The sequence below is a fragment of the Bacillus rossius genome, chromosome 1 (assembly GCF_032445375.1).
Source record: "Bacillus rossius redtenbacheri isolate Brsri chromosome 1, Brsri_v3, whole genome shotgun sequence".
NCBI lineage: Eukaryota > Metazoa > Arthropoda > Insecta > Phasmatodea > Bacillidae > Bacillus > Bacillus rossius.
Genome location: NC_086330.1, coordinates 319,118,740 through 319,144,605, shown reverse-complemented (window position 1 = coordinate 319,144,605; position 25,866 = coordinate 319,118,740). Strand labels below are relative to the sequence as shown.

At 37.9% G+C, this 25,866-nt stretch overlaps 1 protein-coding gene across 2 annotated transcripts in view; it reads right to left on the bottom strand.

Annotated features, from left to right (window-relative positions):
* The window catches only part of LOC134527956 (uncharacterized), a 1,033,783-nt gene that overhangs the window by 244,821 nt on the left and 763,096 nt on the right, over positions 1–25,866 (bottom strand). For both annotated transcript variants that reach the window (XM_063361049.1, XM_063361048.1), the window contains exon 4: positions 342–461. In XM_063361049.1, coding sequence (XP_063217119.1) covers positions 342–461 — 120 coding nt within the window. The remainder of the gene's footprint in view (positions 1–341; positions 462–25,866) is intronic.

Genomic DNA, 25,866 nt, shown 5'->3' with positions numbered 1-25,866 from the left:
CTAGAATACATGTGGGTAATTTAATAGTAACAGAATAAAAATTGGTTTTCTGTAAAGTCGGTTTACGGACGATAGTATAACGTGACAACGTCATAACAAAACATTGATGAAATGATTGCATACGTTTATGAATAAATAGAATCATTTTTATTTTAATAATAAAAGAATAAATACCTGAAATTATACTAGTAATCAGATTTTTAAAATGCAAGAATAATTAACATTTATTGCCGAAATTGTTGTTGTAATAAGCAATGAAAACCCACATTAACTTTTCACTTCACTTTATAAACTACTCGACATGTGTGGCGACGCGCAGCACAGGTGGGAGGAGGACTCACGTGCTCGTGCGCGGGTTCCGCGGCGCACTCGGCGCTGCTGCAGCACGAGCCGCCAGGGGCGCCACCGTTCAGCAGCGTGCTGCTGTAGCTCTTGCCCGCCTGCGGCGTCTGGGGCAGGCTCTGCAACAAGCACGGCGCCCCGTCAGTCGCTCCACCGGGCACACAACTCATGCTTCGTGTGCCGCTCGGAACGGCAACTGCTCCTCTATGTCTATACATTAAAACAAATATTAAAATAAAAAAGGATTGGTTGTACTTGTTGTACAAGCTGTTTTATCAGCAATACATATATAAATTATTTTCAAAATATATGGCTACTGAGGAAAGAAAAGTTTCAGTCAGCACGTAATTCATTTTATGTCTGCCTGTAGATGATAATCTATACAGTCTATCCATTAGAAACGTCTAAATAAAGAGTGTGAAACTTTTATCTGTGACAACTAGCCCCAGTCTCCCCTACCCACTCATTTGCAAATATATATCCGCAAATTTATGGGGAAAACTGGATAATATTTCACCAGTGTTCTTTGAAGATATGAACTGGCAATTTTTAAGAGTGTTTGAAAGGTTTTTTATAACACAAAGGTTTTTCTATGTTTGCAATTGGCCATTTTCTTTACATATAAACAATTTACCTGATAAGATTCTTAAGAACCGTGTTCAAATGTGAACTATTTTTTACCACTGCCAAGAAAGTGGTGTTGCATAAAGTCTTTTCAAATACTAAATGTATCCTAAAATCATATATAGTCAGACAACATGCATTAAGTTCATCTGACATCCTCTTAACTAAAATTTTTTTTTTGAAAGTCAATAAAAAGTAATATGGGTCATAATAAGTTTGCCTAAAATAATATTAATCATTTAAAAACAAAATTTGTGATAAATTACGTGCAGTTATGTTTCTAACTTGAAATCAAACAATCGTCGTACATAGGCTACTCTGTTTAGATGGTTGCAGAGCTAATACATTGTTCTGTGCATGAACGCCTCATTTTTAATTGAATAGATTGACTGGTAATTACTTGAATATGTTATTTTAACATTTTAAAAAGAAAATAAGGCTGTTAAGAATGTAAAATGACTAATATTTATGTAACAAACTCATGTCCATTCAAAAACTAAATTCGAGACGCCCCAGAAGACCACGCAACGAAGAACAAGTAGATATCAAACACAGCTATGTACCTTGATTATTTAAAGTGGTTATATCCTTAGTTTTTATACTTCTATACATTCGCGTTTTGCTTAGCGTCACAATAAGCCACGGCATCGATGTAATAAGTATTTTTACAACAGACGTTACATTAAAATAATTTATTCAAATTTCTACTCCACAATATTTCATGCTGTCAATATATACTAGAGTTACAATATCAAAGGTCTTTAAGGTTTTCAAAACCATTAAAATATAAAAATATTTTTAAACATTCAACAAAAAATATACATTTTTTTTCAAATCACCGGGAAAAAAATTCATAGTTACAGATGCAAAACAATAAAGTAATATGGTGCCGACTGCCACACGTATATTTCTTGCGAGTTACCCAGCGCTGCTCCATTACACGGGTTCCCAGAGACAGCATGGAAGGTACAGCGTGACTCGGCCCGGACGTGACTGTGTCACGAGCTTAGCTACGGCGTGCGTGCCGCAGGCACAGAGAGGAGGGGCTCGCGCGCTGGTAGTTTGCAATGCGCTCACGTGCGCGGAACCTCGCTCGAGAGGTGTCGGGAAAAGACGAACGAGGAGAAGGGGGAAAAAAAATGGCAAAGGGTGGGGTGGGTGGTGAAATGTTAGCACTCTGAGCGGCAGGTGAAGAACCGGCGGGGAGGGAGGCGGTCGTTGTAAAGAGGGCGTGGGGGGAACGGGGGTAATGAAGCTGTAAATTAGTTCCCTGGGACCCGGGGAGGAAGTGTTGTGGTCTGCGCCCCCCCCCCCCCCCCATTGCCAACGACTCCCTGCAGTCATTACGAACGGCGGGGTTGGCGGCGGCGGTGGTGCACGAGGCAACAACTTGCCACTTCTATCCCATTATCTTGCGCCGCAGCCTTTTCTGCCGCGTGTGCCGGGGTGAAGGAAGTCTTCCGCCAATATCCGGGCGTCTGCCGTCGGCGTCGGAGGAGGCGACTACCCTTGGCATACTAAGCGACGGGAACTTAACAGGCGCGGTTTCCCTTCCCCCCCCCCCTCTCCCAACCCACAACGAACAGTGGTAACCGCAGCAGTTCGGGAACTCTCTCGAAAGACTCGCCGCTGGCCCAAACGTCCCAACACTGCAAAGTGGCTGGCTTGTCTTGTACCTTCAACGAATGCGAATAACTTTGATGAATAAATTCCCCGAAAAATTGCGTGTTTAATGACACAATCGGGCCTATATATGTTTAAATGGCAGATGCCTCAACTTTCCAAGCTTACAGTGGCTTTCTAACACCTATGGCTTCAACTCGTTGCTGATAAATTACGGGGACCTTCCAACCTGGAGTTATAATTGTTGATATCACCAAGATGCACCAAGTGCACTACTTAAGGGCTCCGCCTACCTGGTCACACAGACGGTGCGCAGAGCTTCAGGAAAAACAACGTGATTTCAAAACTACTTAAGATATCCGAGTGGGGTCTGTTTACGAAAAGCATTTAAGAATTCGCTAAGTTCCGAAAAGTAGTTTTGATTTCGGATTAAGATTTTTAAATGTATTTTTAGAAGAGTTAAAATGGCTAAAACGCGCGTTTTCAGAGTAATTTTTAGGCGTAAAATAACCGCTACAGATTCTTGAAAGAACTTAAGGGCCTTGCATTACAAATTTATCTTAATTTCTCCGCCATATAATATTACGGTCACCGCTCAATCTTCAAAGTTATCCTGTGACGACGATAAGACTGCACCAGTTCAGAGCCTTGCACTTAAGAGGCGATACCGCGCTAGAAGCACCAGCGAGAGTTGCACTTATCATTCCGCCTCACTAACACAGATACACCCCTGACGAGGCGGGCCCCTTAATGCCAGGCACAAACCTGATTTTTGGAACTTAAGTTGTACTCCGTGCAAATATGGAAAACTAAGCGATGACCCTTTGATATAACTGCAATAGGCAAACGAGAAAATTTTGTCTTAAACAACTATACCAATTCAGCGGTCAAAAACGTATATTCATGTGAGCAAGAGAGGAAACTAAAACAAGTGTAAGTACATATTTTTCTTATATGCCATTCTTACCCTAATTTTCGATTGTATTTCAAATGATGGGCGAATTTCAATAGCTTTACGCGTATCTATGTGCCACAGCTAGCTGAAAATCTTTAAGGTAAAATAACTGCCATAAATGTCATAAATGGGAACAGATACCTGGAATTTTAAACATCTTAACAAAGATATCTACGGACAGAAAAAACCCGAAAAAATACCAAGCAAGGTAAATATGGGACAATAATTTGATCGAAGAGGAATGCAAGCAAGAAACGGAAACAACTTATCAAGAGAGGGAGAGGATGGAAATAAATATTTTAATTTTTATTATTATAATTTATTATTGTCTCTGGGATCGTCAAAGGAAAGAATGGGAGGAATGAAAAATGTGCAACTCCCCCCCCCCCCCCCCTCCTTCCTTAGTGACTCCGTAGAAGGCGGGAACCCGTTCTTTTGTAATAAAAAAGAAAAAAAAAGGGCGGAAGTTTCGGGTTTAGCTTTGTCTATAGACAGAGTCCACAAATCAAAGAAGCCTTTCAACCACTTAAGAACATCATACCTAGCGATCATAAAATTTATACAAATCTAGACTTAAGATCTAAAAGATTTTGAGTGGGTTGCTTTTGATTTTCTTTGGTAGGAGATATCTGAGTTTTTAACCTGTCCTGGCTTTCGCACATCCTCTGCGGCTACGCGAAATGTGAGCTGGCAAACGAAACATCAAGGTACTGCGCATGGAGACACTATGGTGTAGCAAACAAAACAATTCCGTTTATCGCTGAGGTGATACGAGGTGATACCTCCGAAAATACTCAGATTCAACGATCAGAGAGTAGATTACTACAGGGTTTCTGTTGACTTAGATTCTGTGGACATCTATGCGTCTTTGAGCCTCTCCCGTAACCTTCACCGCTGTTCCTTCGAAATCTTTCTTTTTGACCTAAATTCAAGTTGTAATTCGTCAGAAGTCTATAAAGCAAATGTTATACGCTTGAATGACCCTTGTCATTGGATAACTGGTTACTTATCATTCCCTGATGGACCAAAAACCAATGAAAATCCTAAAACATTATGTGGGAACTGAAGAGATGGTGAAATTTTGAAGCTGCCAATGAACACATCACACGTAATTCAATATGGACGCTATTTTGGTGCTTGGCACGATAAAATCATACATATTTAATTACTCAGGCTCCACTGGACTGAATCATACTCATTATTCAAGAACGAAAGTTCTACTTCTTAAGGGGTGAAATATTGTATATATGGTTTTAACATTGAAAACAATATCTTCTCATGAAATCAAACTTAATTTAAGACATTGGCAATGATTAATAAACATATTTTAAGATACCTTCTCTTATTCAACGTTCTGAGGAATATCATTTATTAAGTTCAAGCATTAGAACAGATTTTGGGTATCAAAAATAAACACATCACATGTATATATTCGTGTGTGTTTGTGTATGTTGGTGTGTGTTGGTGCGTGTGTTGTTGCAGGAAAGGCATGGTTCCTGAGACATTTCACGAAACGCGATTGGGTAACTGCATCTGGAGACAAAATTCCACTTAACTCGATTAAAAATGTATCCATCAAAGTTAAATCATGGGTCAGTCCACCTGGCGTTGCTGCTGTTATTTTTCAAACAGAATGCAAGGAGGCCCTTAAGGGCGACACCAGCACGGACATCGAGAGCACAGTCACCTCTGCGTGACAGGCCGTGAACGTGCATGCGGTCTTCCAGTAGTGATGCGTGGGACTATAATTCCAAGCCGTTCCCCCTACAATACCATCTTTGGGAACTGTTAAAATGAAGTTAACTGCTCACATATTTGGTAGTTCTGTAATTATTCTGTTTGAAGGTTTTAAGATACAGCAGTGTTAACATGTCAATGATGACCATGTTAGAGTTTCCGAATACCGTACATGGAATGTCTTGAAAGTAGGCATCACGCACTGCCTTACTTTTTTCTAACACCAAAACTGCTAAAGAATACGTTTAGTAGTTTTCTATATAAGCTTGTATTTCAAACACTCTACAGGTCAATTTCGTCATGTCTTCAACTTATTTAACCTGATCCACTAATCAATAATTTCTGGACGAAAGCTGCTCATCTAATGAGTGAAATAGATTTAACAGCCGACATTCGCGAGTCGATGAAAAAATAAGTAACACTGCACAAAAAATATGTTTTCAAAATATATAGATTTGATAAAAGAAACTTGGATTTAAACATTCTGCATATGTATTTTATTAGACATACAAAGCAATTTGAAGAATACAAATATACTGTTTGGCTAACAAAATATTTTATAAAACGAAATATTTATTCCTCCATAAACAAATACATAATTTTGAGATTCTAATAAATACATTATTTTTGCGATTAAAACTTATTATTCTCTAAAGACGAAACTTGAAGTAGCAGGTAGCTGAAAGTTTATCGCCAATCCAAACATAGTATAGATTGAGACAAAGAAAATGAAAATATTTTTTGCTACAGCCCTGGATGAAAGTCCAGTGTGACAACCCCAAGAATAATAACGAAACCCTTACGCGAAAAAGTAGACAAGCCTTCACGTAAATTCAGCGGCAAATAAAGACGAAAATCGGCCAGAAATTGAGAGAAAATGTTATGAAATCTAACAGAAACATAACAGTGAGCTTGCGAAATTCTCATAACTGACCACCAAGCCCGATAGGACAGAGGCAAGACGATATACTCACTGATGTTAATATGGGCTTCATTTAAAATCCCAGATCAGCGATTCTGTTGTCCGCTTAACATGGTTTCCTAAAATCTCCACAGGCAAGAGCTGGCATGGTTTCCTAGCATGGACCATGGTTCAATTATTCTCAGATTCAGTTGATTTGTGTTGCAGACAAAAAAAATTATCTATAATTTGAAATGGTCACTGGTTACAAACACTCAAAGCATCTTCGTAATTTTACGGTACTAAGTAAACATGTTTTAACATTAACTCAAAAAAAATTATATTGTAGTAATGACAAAACCTTCAAAAAACTGTTGATTCGACATCAAAAAAAAAAAAAACCTCTGTATTTCATGTGAATATTTATCCTGTATACAATGGAACACAGAATCTGAATATGGCGTAGTTTAAAAAAAAATTCATTATTTTAGGTTTCGATCTTCATTAAAATGCATTCAATTTGATAATAATTTATACATTTCGCTGTCAAAATAGTTAAGTCTTAAAATTTGGATAGTAATCGAAACACAACACAAATTCACAGGAACTCAAAATATCATAGCATACAAAGATCATTAACTTATTAATTAAAAAAATAATAATTTGACGTAAAAATCTTACATTATTTGTAGATGTGAAAGCGTGAGGGTTCCTCTTTGGCCGGCCAGCGAGATAGTTATCACATTTTCAACTTCGCAAAAAAAAATTTCCCCTGTAATTAACGACTCCCCCGCCTGCGCGAATCAGCTCCAGCCCTACCGTCATAAAGTAATACCAGGGATGAATTATTCCAGCCGTTGCGTTGGAAGGTCTCGCCTGCGCCGGTCAAATTGGCGCAAAGCCGCACGGCGAGGAAAGGAAAAAAAAACAATAAACTCCGAGCGATATTAAACCTTTGCAATGGGATTTGCATGCCATTCCCGGAACATGGTTGCAAGTGGCGAGGCTGAGATAATTACGTTTCACTTCCCGCCTGGGGAGTGTGGTAGGATGGGGGTGGTGGGGCGGCGGAACGAGTCGCGAGGGGGGGGGGGGGGGGAAGACGCAAAAAAAAATATCTACATTTTTTTATTATTATTTTTTAAGCAAATTACAATCCTATCTCGCTGCACATTTCCGAAGGCCCGAAAAAAACTAATCACAAGCATAGCGACGTGATCACCTCTGAAATCTGGCTCCTCTCTCGCCGGCTTTTTCGCGCTTTCACCACTTACGGTCTCATCGCTCCGCTGACAGTGGCTCTCTCTCTTCCGCCCTTTGGCGCGCCGGACCCAGCGCCATGATCAGGGGCTGCCGGGGGAGGGGGAGGAGGGGAGCAACTCGCCCTGCGCACCCGCAGGCAGCCGCGGAGGGCGGGTTCGTGCTCGGGATAGCCCACAGTTCACAGGGATGAGAGCCACCACCACAACCCGAACACTTCCGAAGTTTAACGAGGTAAAAGGTTCGGTTAGGTTCGGTCAGTGTAAACAAATAATAGTTTTTTTTTTTTCCCTTGGACGGTAGGTTAGGCTATAGTAACTAAATTGAAATGTTGGTTAGGTTAGATTAGCGTTATTTAAAATACTCTTTGACCGTAAAAAAATATAAATCCTTGCGATATATTTTTTTTTGCGAGCTATCAAAAAAATTCGGATAACTTCGGAACCGTTCGGGTGTGGCTCTCATACCTGAGAACTGTAGGCTCCTTCCCCCCCCCCCCCCTTTTTTTTTTCGAATCACGGGGAAATTATTTAAAATTATTTATCCACGCGGGTCAATGGTATAAAAATTGAAGGCATTTTTTTTTATAAAATAGTCCTAGCTGCATAGATACGTTTGTTTAGTAGATTGAATTAAACCCACTAGAAGAAATGTAAAAAAAATTCCCTTCATGTTAAACAAACTTTAATTCATTAAACACAATTTGAAACAAACGATTGTTTGCCAACCAGGGATCTCGTTTTAGGTTCAATATTAGCAAGACAAATATTGCTCATACCAACTCCCTAACTTATAGCCCCCATTGTTCGAATTATGGTATGGCCATTCTGTTTCCCGAATCGTCCAGGCGAATTCTGAGATGGTAACTTGCTAAGGGCAATGGCGTATTCTACCACAATATCCGTGATCAGCGCTGTATTGTGTTACGTCTCTTGTTCTCGCTGACGAGATCTATGTAACAAGAGACACAAAGTTTCTACGAAATGTCCAGATTTTTGCCAAGAAAATGTCTCATGTAGATACGATACTAAAAAATTTAACCCTTTATTCAATAGCAAAGATAACAAGGAATAAATAAGACAAACATAATACATATATTAGCATCTTTTAAACATAAATAGGAAAGATTGAGAAGAATTTGGTTACATCTGTTCAAAATTGTCGAAAAAAAGACAAGCACCCAGCCAAATACACAGTTAATTTGGCAGGCCTCACAGACCAGCTTATCAGAACTTGTCCTACAGTTCCATCCAATTGCCTTAGCACGTACTCGAATGGGCATACCATTTGTCCAACCACAGGCTCCTGAATAGTGAACAATTCCAGCCTATGAGAAAGGACACCCAACTCAGGTAAGTTTGTTTGTAAATACATGGGACTCTAAAGTGGACAGAAATGCCAGATAATCATTCAACTTTGACGCTGCTATAAAACTAGAGCATATAAAATTCAGGCAGGGATATCATAAGTCTTGGTCTCCTATGCCGTGTTGGTTGCGGATTTCCGTCCCTTGTCATTTATATTATTTGACGGCTTTTCCTGTTATTCATCCCGAAACTGTTCTCATAGGTAAAAAGCACGCGAGTAGGTGTACTTATTTTTATGATCTTTTGAGTGAAATTGTACAGCTCTAAAATAAAAGAAGGTAAATAGTTGATGATACATTTTTGTGACCCAACAAAAAATGCAGCAAAGTAAATTTACGAGCAAATCCCATAGTTAAAAGTAATAAAAAATTATATAATAAACTCGGAAAATGGGGCCAAGCTTTAGGCCCAAAAGATTCATTATTTACAACGGGTTTCCGCCAAAGCAGAGAACAAACAATCAAGGGTTAAAGATAATAGGTAGGGGAAATGGAAGTACCACGAGTATAACCACTAGCGCATTACAAAATCCGCTCCACTCGAGAAAAAAATTACGTGTGCAACCCCACCGGTAATGAAACCTTAATCGCCTTGTTGAGACAAAAGTGATATGTCCATTCGATTACTGCGGCCACTTCGCTAATACTCTGTGTCAAAAAGGACGTTCCTCTAGCATCTCGGGACTCACCTGAAATTTTTCTTGCTCTCGCGTACACGCTGGTACATATTAAGTATTCACTTCAAAATTTCTTCAGCGTGCTTACCTTCGATTCATTATGTTCCCGCCAAAAAAAAAAATCGCTCCTTATTACATCAAAGAACGAATTGCTAGTGCTTCAAAAATACGCACGGCTGGTAGAAGAAGAATTCTTTGGTTTTATGGAAGATAGCTTTACATCAAAAACTTCAGACTTTTTATGAGCAGCTAAAGAAAGTTAAGTATTTTTGAAACATTATTACTTAGCTGTTTTATAGTTAGCATAGTTTTATATGTATAGTATACCACCGGTTGAAAATTTAAAGACCAAGGTATAGTTCGAAAATATTTTTTAAAACCGTGTTTGCTTCATCCCGAAAATGTGAAAGTCTGTATCGCACTCACACGGCTGCTTCTGAATGTAGTTGCGGTGTCCACACGGGATGCGGTGGAACGAAGCAGGGCACGAGAAGAGCCGACAGAGACTCTGGCAGCGGGAGAGTGCCCAAAGGGCCAAAGGTCCGAAGTTCGTCGCTGCAGATGGTCAGGGAAGGCGCGGGGCCCACGAGCCTGCCAGCCCTACCCCCCCACCCCCCTCGCCAAGAGACACCTTCTCCGAGGGTCAGGGAGGTCGCGCACAGACCCCAGGCGGAGTGGCGCAAGGAAAACACGTGGGACTGGCTGCAAGTGTACTGACGGCTCCAGGGCTGGGCAAGCCGGGCAATCACCCAGGGATCCCGCGCTGGCCTTCTATTACTAACGCACTAGTGTTATAACATGTTTTTTTCATTCAACTATAGAATACTATTTCTTATATAACGATAACTTATCATTAGTGTAATTTTGTTAAATTTTATATTATAAACTTGCTAATAATAATGGTTGACTTAACTTTGTTGTTAAAAATACTTTTTTTTTTCAAATTTTCTTCCTTTTCTTTGGGAAGAGGGGTATGGTAAGGCCCCTTTCCCAAATACCAGTGCGCCGCAAACCTAAATGCCCCAGCACTCCGCAAATTCTGGGGCCACCACTGTCGCTGCAAGTAAGTAGCAATACGTCAGTGGGAGGATTGAAGAATGATTGAACTAGTGTTTAAAGCGATATATTACCCACTATATTCTTACTGTACAATTAAATGTGTAAACACCTTAGCTCTTGGTATAAGGCATTTGGTAAGAGTAATTTCGTGAAAATGGAACGAAAGTAGATGAATGGAAATGTGAGACAAAGATGGCGAACCCACGTGTAGCAACATAAACCCGTAGCCTATATAGTAACTATCGTGAACATTATGGGACATGCCAAACGTACTGGTGTGCCAAATGAAACATCATGATAGTGAAACTACCGTGGAATGTATTCGGTAAACTAAAATAGCCATAGTTAAAAGTCATCAAAAGTTTTAAAATACCTATGAAAACTAGCATTCCAATAATTATACTACACATTCTACTTCCAAATTCCCAAGAGGCTTATAGCCAGCGGTAGAGTGTGCGATAGGTCACCTCAAGGAGCGAGGTGCTTGTCTGCTCACAGATTTTTTAAAACTTTTTTAAATAACGTTATAATATAATAATATTGAATCAGCTCAATTATGTTAATTGTTGTTTGTATAATTGTATAAAGTTTTAACAGAATTATTTCAGTGTTTTAAGCAAAAAAAGAAACATATACCTACTTTGTGTTAAAATGTGTCTTTTAAAATGCTTCAGGTTAATATTTTAGTAATGCCATAAATGTATAACTTCTAACGTGTGCGATAACTTCATAGCTTTAACTTTTTAGTGAATTTTAACAAATATTTGCAGTATTTTAGTAAAAATAATTATCAAAAATCAGATCCAAAGCAGGGGTTTTATCGGAGCCGTTACAAATAGTTTAAAATTGTCGATTCTTCCGTGCTGCTCTGCAATGTGCGTTTGATGGTGGCAAGCAACGTTTAAGATTCAGTCAGCGAATTCTAGCGGCGGGCGCAGAAAGTATGCGTGTGATTTGCATCCAGAAATGTTGGCAGTTGAAAAGCAAATATTTTAAATTTTTTTAGATTATTTATCACGCTCGGAATTATGTTTAAGAATTCTACCTTAATATAAATTTAGTGTCCGGGTTTCGTATTATAAGTTTATTTGCAACATGAAATTTCGTTTTTATTGTTCGCTAAGGTCACTTCATCCGACACTCTCCTCTGGCGAGGGATCTCTGCGGGCGGGGGAGGGGAGAGTCTGCGCTCCTCGGTCGCCAGTCGGTGTGCGGACTGCTGCGAGCTGATAGTTAGTGCCCGTGGATTTTGCGCCAGTGTTCTCTACATAACGATATGCCTTTTCTTTTAAGTTTGTTATGGAAATAATACATGTTATTTTAAGTTAATAATTCTTTGATTTTTAATGTGTTAAAACATTTATTTGATTAAACTTTTCTTTCTCCCAAAGTCACGATTGAAATTAGGACAGAATAATGTAATTGGTTAACGTAAGTAGATACTTTTTTTTTGTAAATAAAAAATTTGTACAGAAATGTTTATATTTTTTACTTTTGGTCAGTAAAACTGGTTTCATCTGTCAAAATTAACTATTACTACATCAATCATCGACTGCACCATTAATAAAAAAAACTACCTAGTACCAAAAGTACTGGGAATTATCGGTCCCATTGAAGACTAATACCTAAACTCCCGGTTCTGAAAATTGGTTACGGTTCCGAATATCCTATTTAGTACCTATGTTACTGTATACTTCATTGTTTAGTTTTACCGTTCAAGTGTATTACTGAAGTTTGAAGTTACACATCTAACGTGCGTGGCGATCATTAGCCTTTTTATGTAACTTAATATTATATATTTTTTCTGCATTTCAATGCTTTAATAAAGTCTACCAAGCTTTCATACACTAATGCTGTCTTACATTTGTATAATTGTTGCAATCCGTGACTATGTAGATTAAATGACATTAAATTTTGTTGGAAAATTCAAATGTCATAGCAATTCCAGGCTATAATGATAACTATAAAAAGCGCCTGTTAAGCTCATTATAAAACAATAACACCGCGGCGGTACTGTCAGATTTGGAAGAATCTTTAAAATCCAAGAACGCATGGTCTTATCATCAACATATCCGTGACTAATTGTCATTAGATATGTGTAACGGGGTGGGAAGGCATGCTACGTAAGGTACTTCTTGGAGAACGGAGAGGGAGTCTTTAGAGGTAACTCACCCACCGGCTCACGCTAATCACATGAAAAATATCCGAGTGTTGACCCCAGTTGGGAACCGAACTTGGATCGCATTTGTGGGTGGCGAGTGATCTCACAGTTATTTTTAATTTTAAATGTTTGTGGTTCATTGGTAATTTTACATTGCCAACGATCCAACCAACCATGCTTTAATGACGCATTTATCACTGACATTATGGGCATACAATTTCTCATTCGACAGTTCACTGCCTATGAGGCAGATCCGTGACTAGTTGAGACGAACATAAGCTTCCACCAACGACTCACTCGGCACTCGAACCCAGAACCCCTTAAACTGACAGCTGGCCTGCATGCGTGTATGCGTGAGGGCGAGTATGCGTGTGTACGTGTATGCATGTATGTAGTCGAAGGGACGCCCACGAGAGACATTCACAAATAGACACTCGCTAGATGATGCCATTCTTTCCGTTCACCCTCTCCTAGTTCCTACGGCTCCCTGGTACCCAAGTGATATTTAATTCGCTTTTCACAAAAGTTGATTTAGTCTTATTCACTTTGTGGTGTCCTATTTAATATAAACGCGACACCTTTATTATTTTTTTAATTTACATAAATACAAAACATTAATGTTACAATATATACCCATTAACAATATTTTTAATCCACGAGGTACTTAAAAAGATAGTATATATACAAATTAGCTAAATGAAGCCAGGCTTGCAAATTTTTCCGTAATATACTAAAAGTATTTTTTTTTGTAAATTTACTGAGATTCGTTTATGCATGTGCACATTACAGTTTGAATATAATATATATCATGTGGACAAAGCGTCCGTTGTCTGTTGTTAAAAGTACAAAATTATGGCTTAAATGTGTAAAATACACCAACGTGGTTAAAATGTATTGCTTGTCTTTTGTAAATGCTCATGATATCAGTTTTATTGTTTTTAATAATTACGATCCATAATTTACAAAACAATTTGGTATAGTCATCTTTTTTTTTTAGTGGGTACCTGCTGCTGTCACGCAGTACAATGACTTCAGGACTCGAGCTCTCTTAGGCGTTCACTGCCATAGGAATATGATTTAAATTGTAATGCAGGCCTACCCGACGTCATCACATAACGCGTTAGATACATTAAATAACTTACAATACAATTTAAAATGTCAATATTAGTGTATTATTTTTGGCTTAAAAAACCAGGAAAAAGTATTACAGAAACGCAAAACTGCTCACTCTAAAACAGTGGTCTCTATCAGTGGAATGAACGTTTTAACAGGCGTGTACAAAGAGAATCAGTCTTCGAACGGTCTCTAAAATGTTGTGAAACACCGTGTTTAGACCATTTGGCCCTGACAAACACATACTTTGATGGGCGAGCATGATCATTGATATGTCACAGTCAGGTGGCGACTGGTCAAAACGCTGGTGTTTGAAGAACTTCTCATGTTATGACTCATAATGTTAGAACAGGGCTATGTAAATAAAATGGTCACCAATTACCTCACATATATAGTGTTAAATAAACTTAATGCTCAAATTACATGCATGTATTTAATGTTGCAAGCGATAGTAATGGTTATATAAATGCGGTAATATAATTTTAAAGTGCAACAATTATGTAAGTGATGTTTGTTTATATAATGTTTTACAATTTAAGAAATGACTTCAGCTTTTAATATCTTGGATACAAACGTTACAAAAACATTAATGTAAATCAATTAAAAAGTATAAAATTAGACAGGAATATCACGTTTAACGCATATTTTAACATAAATAATAGAAGAGGAATTAAAAATGCATTGAGACAATCCAGTTAGAGGGTTCAAAAGAATACAGAATCACTGATTATAAAAAAAAGACCCACAGGCGACTAGTAAAGACTTACTAGACAAAAGAAAAAGAGGGAAGTACGTTTCTTTCTAAATCAATTCGGGGATGCCCATGAGTGAGTACCATTAATTCTTTCATAAATAATGTAGCAAACATTTCGAATTATTTTTTTGGATACTAAAAACCAGATAAGGCAACAACAAAAGAAAAACAATTCTTTCAAAACTGATTTAGTATCAGAAACATCATTAACACCCAAGTAACGAAACAGAGACAGCAAAGAAATAATTCTTGCTTATACGTAATATTTACTAGTATATAGTCTTTTGAAAATCAAGCCGAGAAGACCAGTGATTGATAAAAGTTTCATTGCAAGTTGAAAATCAGTTTAATATAGTTTATCAAAATGATAGCATTGCTGGAGTAATAGTCAGCAAGCTGTAAAATTATAAAACAGTAATGACAAGTAAAAAAACTAGATCAATTCACCGCGAAAAGAGTGAGAGATTATGGGCCCTTCCACACTGACCACTCTGTGGCGCCACCGAGTAGCGTGTTAGGAGAAAACCATGCACTGGCATTGCTATTCGCGGAGAGCCCCCCACGCGGGCGACTGTGGCGCGGCTCTGAGGCGGGCTGAGGCGGGCTGAGGCGGACTGAGGCGGGCTGTGGCTCGGTGGCGCCACAGAGTGGCGTGGAGCTGTCTGCACGGGCCACTTCCAGTCGCGCGCCGGGCGACTGCTGCTCCGACGCTCTCAGGCACTTGACACGCGCGGACTGTTGCACAGCGGCTTCTCTGGTTCGCGCCGTGTTTATCATCGAAATAGAATCAAGCCCAGCGATTGGGATTCAAAATCTGATGCCTACACCAAGAAAATATTACGAGGGGAGGTTTGGATGCTGCAAGAAAGAACAAACGCAGTGTGCGAAAAATTCTCCATGTTTGCTAAACAGTACAACATATAAAAATATTGAATTTATTCAGGAAAGCTCAGCTTTTTGAACGAATCAAATATGATGTTAGATGAAAAAAAAGGGTGCATCCACTTATGTAAGCGCATAAGAAGTTATATTTACTTGGCGTAGCAAAAACTAACTTTAATCCAAGTATGGAATCATTTTCTCGAGATCTTTCTTCTTTTCTTCAGAAATATGACTAGTTGGTTCCAGCTGCAGTATTTTATTTGTTGACAGTTACTCCCTTCTTCAAGACGGTTAACATTTGCCACGATTCCAAACTGTCCAGTGTGTTTTTTTGTTATTATTTGTCCAGTGTTGTCAGCAGACACCTAAATCCATTGCACTGTAGATATCTTAAGTTTGGGTGCATAAATGCAGTTTTCAGCTGCCTTTTTAAAGTCATAGAAATCCATGCTGTTCTTAACTGTGACTTGATACGGGTTAATATCTTGATTTCATTGATTACATAGATTCTAATATTAGTAACTAAGTACCCATTAAACTCTGATAGCAACAAACCGATACAACTATAGAAACAAACTTGCCGATTGCGATGGAGGCTGCTTGTATGCTATTTTCTTCATTTTTGCCGTTACATATTCTTGCCCATTTGTTCTCATTTTCTTTCTCATTTCCACCACTCTCTCTCTCTCTTCCCCACGTTTCTGCTTACAAGACATAATAATAAATTGTATAGACCTGTCCTGATGTCTAACGGTGTAACTAAACAAAACATCAGGAATAACCTCTGATCAGGTTATAACAGGAATGGCACATAGGCCATTTTTTTTTTTTTTTTAGGAAATACTGCCTGGAGATACAGAAAGCACAACCTCGTAATTGCTACAACTAACTAACTACTCCTCAGAGTACTTTCAACCTTATCTCATGTTATTGGCCTTGGGACGTACTTTTTTTTTTGCTGAAAATATAATATTTGGAAAAACCGCAACTTACAGCCTTTTTTATTTCCAGTCTTCAATTATTATAAACGATAATTGTATGTCAACAAAATACACTTTAATACATATAAGGGTCACAAAATTATTTGTTAGGATTAAACTTGTGTTAATATAAGATAAATATTACAACACAACTCTTCTCAGGAAAGCAGACGATTACAGTTTGTACAGAAAATAAGATTTACTTTTGCTATAGTTTTCAAAATAAACCAAACGTTTAATATGAATAGTGTATTTTTATTCAATGTTTAGTTTCTAATTTTCAGGTTTGAAAATGTTGGGTAGGCCCGGGCCTCCAGGCAGATCAAACCATGACCGTCACCACCAGCACCACAACCAAAAGCAACACACCAACAGCACAAACACCACCATCACAACCAAAAAAAAAACACCACTGACACCACCACAAACAGCACACAACAACAAAACCACTACACCAATACCACCATCACCACCACACTCCATCAAAACCCATATGTTTGTGAGCTTATATTTTTTTTTGTGTTTAAATGTTGAATGTATTTAAATTAAAATACAAAATCTCATTTAGTTACCATTGAGATTTTTCGATCTATTATCATCAGGGGCCACACTGGCTACTGAAGGGAATATATGGTGACATTTATAGAACTATAAAGACGTGAATTCACCTTTGATATTCACCGCCTAGGCGTAAAATGTTAATTACATCAACCTCTTCGTTCTTCGTTCTTCCCCATCTCTATCTCTCTTTCTGTATTTATGATAATTTGCGAGGACGGAGAGAGATGAGAGCCAAAATCGCTGACTCGCAAATGAGAATGAATGCAAAGCAGGCGAAAGTGGATGAAAAATAAAAATTGTAAGCGCGAAGTTCATTAGGGAAAGGTTGTTTTGTACGTGCGCAGAACAAACATCTTCAAAATATTCTTTAGAGTCGTTCGTTTCCACAGCGTTAAATATTATTCCCTCTTTTAAAAATACAACTGTGCGTTTACATCTTTCCTCGTTGATTAAGTAGTAGTATTTATAACGTTTTTATAGCCTTAAATGAAGATTTTTAATGATATTATTATTTAGACAACACGACTGTTGGAATATTTACACCGTTTCAACGTAAAATAACAATTTTTTTTTGCAGTTAACAACTAAATAATTACTTCAACTTTTCAGGTTGGAAAAATATCACACATGTTTCAGCTGCAATAATTTGCGTGATGAACTTGCGCTATTATAGAAGTGATTTATCCTTCAGCCAAATTTAAGGCAAGTACTTTTAGAGAGTTTTGTGTTACTGTAATACGATTCCCCGGTATTTGTACTCCAAAAATAATACACTAATATTAATAATTTAAATTGTATTCTACGTTATTTTTTGTGTCTAACGCGTCATCTGATTACGTCGAGTAGGCCTACATTAATAATTTTAATCATATTCCTATGGCAGTAAACGCCTAAGGTAGCTCGAGTCCTGAAGTCACTGTACAGTGTGACAACAGCTGGTATACACTAAAAAAAAAACTTTCTTTTTGATTTTGTAAATGATGTACCGTAATTTTTTAACAACATTTACAACTGATGTGCGGTGTATTTACAAAAAAAAAGCAGCATATGTTATCCACGTTAATGTCTTTTAGAATTTTAAGACATAATCTTGTTATTTTAACGACATACGACGGACGTTTAATAAATGTAAAAATCAAACTGTAATGTAAACATGCATAAACGAAGCTTCATAAATTTACAACGTCAAGAGTTGCTAGTCTGTCTTCATTTAGCTAATATGTATAAAAATGAATACATTTTTAAAATATCTATTGTGTTCAAAATATGTTTCTTATTAAGCATATTATTCACATTAATGTTTTATATTTTAAATTTCTCGTTCGTAAAAAAAATGGGACACCACAAAGTAAATAAGGATAAATCACATGGGTACCAGGGATCAGTAAGAACTATGAGATGGTGACCGAAAAGAATGGCATCATAATAGAGTCTATCATAATAGCAAGTGTCTATTTGCAAATGGCTCTCGTAGGCGTTCCTTCGACTAAATGTTCATACACACACGCATGCATACATAACGTAACGTAACAATTAAAAACAATAACCTACATCTGTACATAAATTAATACAAACATTACCTTACAATTAAATACCATAAAATACGATACCTTACATAACGTAGGTGTATGTTAAACGTAGCGCGCTCTAGGCACGAAGTGTTACCGCCCCGTGCGGCGGCACACGGATACGTCGCTTCACTGCAGTTGAAGCTGTTTCACTTAACAGTTCAGTTGGAGCAGACTGTAGGCCTCGCACCGAGGCACTAGACAGCGCTCGCCTTGCCCCGTCACACCGCACCGGGGCCACTTCAGTCTCCCGGGGACTGTCGGGACCACCCAGTCCCCCCTGCCCAGCTCTCCGGGCTAGCACCGGAGTCCCCGTGTTCCAGCTGGGGGGGTTTCACCGAGCACGGGTCTTGCTCCAGTCTGATCCCTAGCTTACTGAGGCCACCTCAGCCGAGACCACTCTCTCCCCCTTCGAGGGATCCTTCAGAGGAAGCGATCAGCCATTAGCAGCGGCCGTGTCTCCACGCGTCCAGGATGGAACTGCAGACACTGTTGGAGGGGAACCTGAACGAGACCTCTGAAAAAAAAATGCACTTGTAATGTGTAGAAGATAGAAGAAAAAAAAAGACACTAAGCTCGGGTTCCAGAGCACCTTTGCTCGAACGTCACTGCTTAGAGACATGTCAAGGACTATTCCTTCTCCAATATCCTTGATGTCTGTCACTGGTATTTATGTCTCTAATGACGTCGTTGCGGGGACGAGATGACAAGAGTAACAAGAGCGATAGAGGAAAATGTTTTTTAAAAGATCACTAGTCGCTAGATTACGGTTTATTTTTATTTATTTTTTTTGTCGTTTTACTTTCCACCGAAGCTTAGTTTGTAATCGCAGTAATTATTATGAAAAAAAAAAAAGTATTCCTTGTAGGGATAAAGTTTGCCCATTATGCTCTACCACGCAGAGATAACGTCGAGTCTGCCTCGTTTGAGACGGGACAAGTTGCCGGCTAACGAGCCGCGAAATTTGCGCTTTCCCTATAACCCTTCTGCCCGCCTGCCCCTGTGCAAAGCCCTGCGCAGCCAGCACGCTCCGCCACGCCAGGGCCCGGGCCCGGGACCGACGGGACTTCGGCCCGCGCCCGTCCGGGCCCCCCGAGTCCCCCTCCTTTTTCCCGCGCGGACAGCGAACAAAGTTAAATGAGATGTCTCTCAGACGCGGAGGGAAAGGGGATGCACAGGATGGTTCACAAAGAGTTTGCCCCCACTCGCAAACCTTATATTCCTTACATCTTTTTCCAGCAAAATGTGTGATGTGAATGTGAATTCTACTCTCAATACTCGCAGATAAATTACTAAATTTATTTAGTCTGCCGGTTACAATATTAACGCAATTATAGGCAAATACAGTGACGTTTTATCAAAAGGTGTTTGCAGTTGAGAAATACATTATTATTTTTAATTACTTATTAACCCTTTTCGTATAGTTTACACTTTCACACTTAGTTTTTTTTTTATATATATATTTTTTTTTTTTTTTAGTAAATTTAACAGTTACAAATGAAAACTTGTTTTGTTAGAGCTACTGGTTCTTAGTTCTATGTGTAGTCTACAATTGCTTTTACTATAGGTATTTACCATTAAAAAAATCATAAATATTCACAATAACTAAACAAAAAAAGCATCTTTACCATTTTAAGTTCTACATTTTTTAAAGGGCAAATAATTTAAGCACGATTAAATATTACATTGATTAAACAATATAGATTTAAACATATTACCATTAAAATAAAAATATCTGTACATAAGCTACCACAAAAAACATTAAATATTAGAGAAATGTCAATATCAAATAAATTTTAAAGTCAAAGATTGATAATTTGAAGATATTTTAAGTTTTAATTTTTTCAGGAAAATTTGATGTGTGAAATTGTTTTCTGAAGTAAAGGAAAGGGTAAACGTGTTAGTAAATGTAATCAAAAATAACATATATCATAAATAGACAAATACATGATATTATAGCCCTTCACACACAATACGCATATTCAATCACACGTTACTGATGCCACAGCTAAACACGAGCATGAGAGTTCAGCAAGTCGTGCAATAAACAACATTCGAAACGTTCCATGATCTTCATAGTTTCTGCGTGGCTACTACTTCACGTAGCAAACAACTACGTTTCAACATTGAAACAGTTGAAACTGCTCCAAATAAGCTGTATTCTGCTGCAAATCATTTTAAACCCCACCACTTGTTTGAATGATTTTTACGGTTTGCTTATGTCAGTGAATGTTTACTAATTTAATGGTGTTTTTCACAAATGTCCCAAAGTTTTTCACTGTTAAGACATAGATTAATATTGAAACCACAAATTTATCAGTCAGTACAACTCGTTAGCAAATGTGAAAATGAGTTTGGCCGCCCGAGTATTGTACGACCGAGGGTTTCCGTATTATACGAAAAAAGAACTTTTTTTTCTTAACTTGTACTTTTTTATTACGTAAAATGATATCAATGGCCATTTAAATATATAACACATCATCTGCCGGGTATGAAATTCCTATTCCTGATAGCTTCTGTTTTTCAGTGAGAAATTTAGACCAAAACAATGCTCATTTGGCAGTTCAAACAAAATAACCCACAAAATGCTTTATCAGCCTTAATTAAAATTATTTAGCGAATGACTAATAACTATGCAGCATTTTTTCAGAGTTCACTTTTAGGGTTTTCATGTAAATTGTCAACCTAGGAAAAAATAATGCAAACAATTGACCGAGATTATCAATGTTTGGTCAAAGCAAAAAAAAAAAAAATTATTGTGGCGATATGGCCGGCACAATAACCCTACAAAAAATCATAATAAAAATATTAATACAGAACAGTCATGTTATTGTTATTACGATACGAACGGTCAACACATTTATCCTTGTTTTATTGTTATACCAGTAATTCCTTAATTTCTAACATCAAATCTTTGTAAACTGTCATAAGTTCCAGTAAAAAAAAACCCTGAAATGCTTAAAGTCTGCCTACTGTTTCACTTAAAAAAAAGAATGGCGACATTAAAACGTACAGCTACCCTTGAAACTTGAATCTACAACCAGCGAACACTACCTCAAGAAAAATTAAATAATTCAATACATGTCGAGAGAAGCTGAAGACAACTCAGGCGTTTACAAGATATAAGACTGGATGCGTGCATTGAAATAAATAACAAAGAATAACACAGTGGCAAGCTGTAAACGGGATATATGAGACGGATAGAAAAATGAGAGGACATGAATAATCCAGTGAGAAGGGTGTAAAATATTGATATCGCAAGGAAGGACGAGAATGATATATGCGTACTACACAGTAGTGTACACGAAAAACAAGGTCTAAAACACTAGCGGAACACAGGTCTGTAAAAATACACGACGTGACAAGAAAGTGAACATTTCTCATGGTAAATCTTTTATTTGAAATTATTTTCACGAAGAGCTTTTCGTAGTTTAAATTGTATTTATTACTTGAAAATAAATTAGATATGTTATTTATATACGTGAACAGTAAAGTTCAAGTTATAAAAACTTCCTAATAAACCATATTTTTGGTTTTACGTTCATAAACAAGCACCAACAACTAAGTGAAAAAAATTACTTAATCGAAAGCATGCTACGTTTCCCTGATCAACTCCGAAGTTGACAACAACCCTGATATTATTTAAAAAATCTTAAAACTAAATTTTAAAAAATAACTTTGAACCTCACAATGACTCAAGTATTACAACAGGGTTCAGTTATCAAACCTACAAATAAATCGTCCTTTTTATTATTATTTTAAACTTTAATACCAAATTGAAGTAAATAATACTTGCTATCAGATTACAGATTAATGTTATCATTTTTCGGGAACGTTAGATAAACTAAGAACTTAATTAATCCCGAAGTTAGTACATATAACATTTTTAAATTTTTAATTCAATAGCTATTAAACTACCAAAAAGTAATCAATGTATTCCGACCGAATTATTGTCAGAAAACGTTACATATCTAAGCGTATTAAGTTTCATTTGTTGAAAACGCATTAGAATGTCAACAAAAATTGACATTTCCGAACGATTTCAATGAAGTAGATCAAATTTGTGTTAATTTTTAAATACAGGTATGCGTATAGGTGAAAGGGGATATGCAATTAAAGTTCATGAAGGATATGTGGAAAAATCAAGCAATTAAACGTATTGCAAGAAGCCAAATATGAAATAAAGAAGTGAAAGCACGATTTGTGGTTGAATTTCTACAAAAAATCGGAACAGAACTTTTGATAAGTTTGAAGAAGTACAGAGTACCTAAAACATCACTTCAGAGAAGATAATGACACGTCAAATGAACATGTACGAAATGTAACTATGCGGAATAGGAGGCTAGGCAATGTACTAGAAATGGGTAGAGAACAGCAGAGGAGCTCTGACTGTGAAAAGAGGGCCTAATGATCTCCCAGTATGTGATGCTCTTCATTAAAGATTGCAAAGACAGTGCCTTCAAAGAACACTAGCACTCCATGCACCCATGAAGAGCTATTCACTAAGCTATGAAACATTGCTGAAGCACAACAGACATCAAATGCCAACCATTTACTTTTAAAAAAATGTTGTTTGCTTCCAACAATATCACACTGTATCCCATGACTGCGGAACGAAAGCATGAAAAGTTGACACGACACAGCTAACAATTTTCACCAGAATATGGCCGATGAAATTAAAAAGCTGCGTATTTGAAATTGGGAATAGAGTAATTGGGTTCCATTATATAAAAAATCCAACTAAGAATATAGGTGGAGGTTCTAGTAAAAGTCAAAGACGTGAACTCAAGTGACGAGGGAAAGGGTCGATGTTTGATCTGAATCCGGCGAGAATTAATTTTATTAGCACTAATGTAGTAAACACCTACAAACATTTTAAGTAGCTTTGCCAATCATGTTTAGGAAATTGATCATAGATATATGGTATTCTATCGAAATTTGTTTAGGAATAAACTAGTTGCTTAGGAAATATATCCAGTCATTGAGTACCGACTCGATCCTCGTTAAGTAAAACGAGTAGTCACATGAGATTTATGATTGTTTGGGAGTTAATGATACGCGCACCGAGTCCACGTACAGAGACTCAGAACCTACTAAAACATTTTATTCAGTGTATGCAGTATGCGTCAGAATTGATGATGGGGGGCACTATGTGGTCAAACAGCAGTGTCGTGCTTGCAATTTTGTGTATTTTTTTTTAATGACAATGAGTTGAATATGATGATTATGTTGTGGGACACCCTGCTCTCAAAAAACGCCAGGAACAGTTTTGACATTTTCAGATTGGCTTTGAGGATGTATTTTCTGGAGTCGCCTGGTTCGCAATCTACTTTGCGTCGGAAGATAAACACTGTCGGGATTTACCTTGTGGAGGGTAGTCCCAGCTTCTTCCTGCGGCGGGGCTTTGAGATCTCCCAGTTCACGGACGAGCACCGAGATCCACCCTCAACCCTATCCCCCCTCTGCCACTCTTCCTTTCCTCTTTTCCATCTTCTCCGCTCACCCGGTCGAGACGCCAAGACAGCACGAAAGGAAACTTCCTGATCTTCTGACACACTGTCGGTTTCACGGAAACATGTCAAATCCGCGTGGGCCTCTCAGACTATTTCCAAAAGAAAAACAAACTGTTGCTTGTGAAATCTTTCCAGCTTTTCGTGCCTCAAAGTGAAATAATATGGGGTTTACTGTCTCGTCATTGTCGTGGTCGTTATACACGAACAAGGGTGATGATTGGTGCAATAAATATAAATCACTGAATGAAAGAATGGATGGTGGAAACGGGAGCACCCCGAGGGAACCCACCTGCACACGAAAACGCCCGTCATGTTTTCCGTTTGTGATTCGACCACTCACCAACCTTGTTCCCAACTGCAATATGAGTGTAGGGGATTAACTTTTTTAGATTTAATGGCATGTTTCTTCAGCTCCAAGTTGCAGCATCGTACGTTGTGAGTAGCTAGTACGGTTCAGAACCGGTAAATCCCGGTCCCGAAAGTACCAAGAATTACCGATACTTTTGATGTAGTATAAGAACCGGGAATTGAAAATCGATTCCCGGTTTTTTTGATAATTTCGGGACTGGACATCGACGGCATAAAATTACGTTTTTATAGCGCGCCATCTGACACTCTCCTCAGGCGTGGGATCTCTGCGGGCGGGGGAGGGGAGAGTCTGCGCTCCTCGGTCGCCAGTCGGTGTGCGGACTGCTGCGAGCTGCTAGTGCCGGGGGATGTTGCGCCAGTGTTCTCTACATAACGATATGCTTTTTCTTTTAAGTTTGTATGAAAAGAAGACATTTTTTAAAGTAAATAATTATGTGGTTTTGCATGCGTTAAAATGATTATTTGTTTAAAAGTTTTTTGACGTGACAACGTCAAATAAATCGATGAACGCCGGCTGCACGCACGAAAAAGTGTCCCGTTACACACATTATCCCGTTACGCTGTGTCCCGTTACGCTCATTGTACACTTGCGCCGCATCTATCTCTCTTCCACTCGATTAGAACAACCATCGATTTGACTTCTTCGAGGCACATTAAACTTTAAACACTCCCATTCGTTTCCTATTTTTCCTATCATCGTCCTATCCTTAACAGAATAACACAGATTGTAAGAAGTTAAATAGCAAACATGTATATAAGTTATAGTTAAAATAATCTGTTCGTTAAAGTAATAAACATATTTGAATTAATGAGTGCAAATAAAAGTAAATTTATCAATTAAATTGTAGATTTCATTTCACTCCTTCTTTGTATCCATACAAAATAGTGATAATTCAATAAAATTGATTCAATTTTATTCATAAAAGTATGCAATCATTTCATGAATGTTTTGTTATGGCGTTGTCACGTTAAACTATCGTCCGTAAACCGACTTTACAGACTACCAATTTTTTTTTCACAGTTAAAGATTGAGAGTAAGACTGAGAATAACGTGCTTTGTTCACATTAGTAGATACTTTTTGCAATAAAAAATTGTAACACAAATGTTTACCTTTTTACTTTTGGTCACTAAAACAAGTTTAATCGTTCAAAACTAACTATCACTACTTCAATCACCGACTGCTGCACCATAATAAATAAAAACATATATTATAGAAAGTACCGGGTATTCTCAGTTCCTTTGAAGAATAGTACTGCGAAATTCCCGGTTCTGAAAATCGGTTATGGTTTCGGATACCCTAGTAGATAGTGACTAAGTAATAATAAACAGCACTGGAGAATATTTGCAGACCATTTCCGAGGTATTTATAAAAGTAAAGTGGCCTTGAGCCAATAATAAGAAGTCAAACTCCGTCACACTT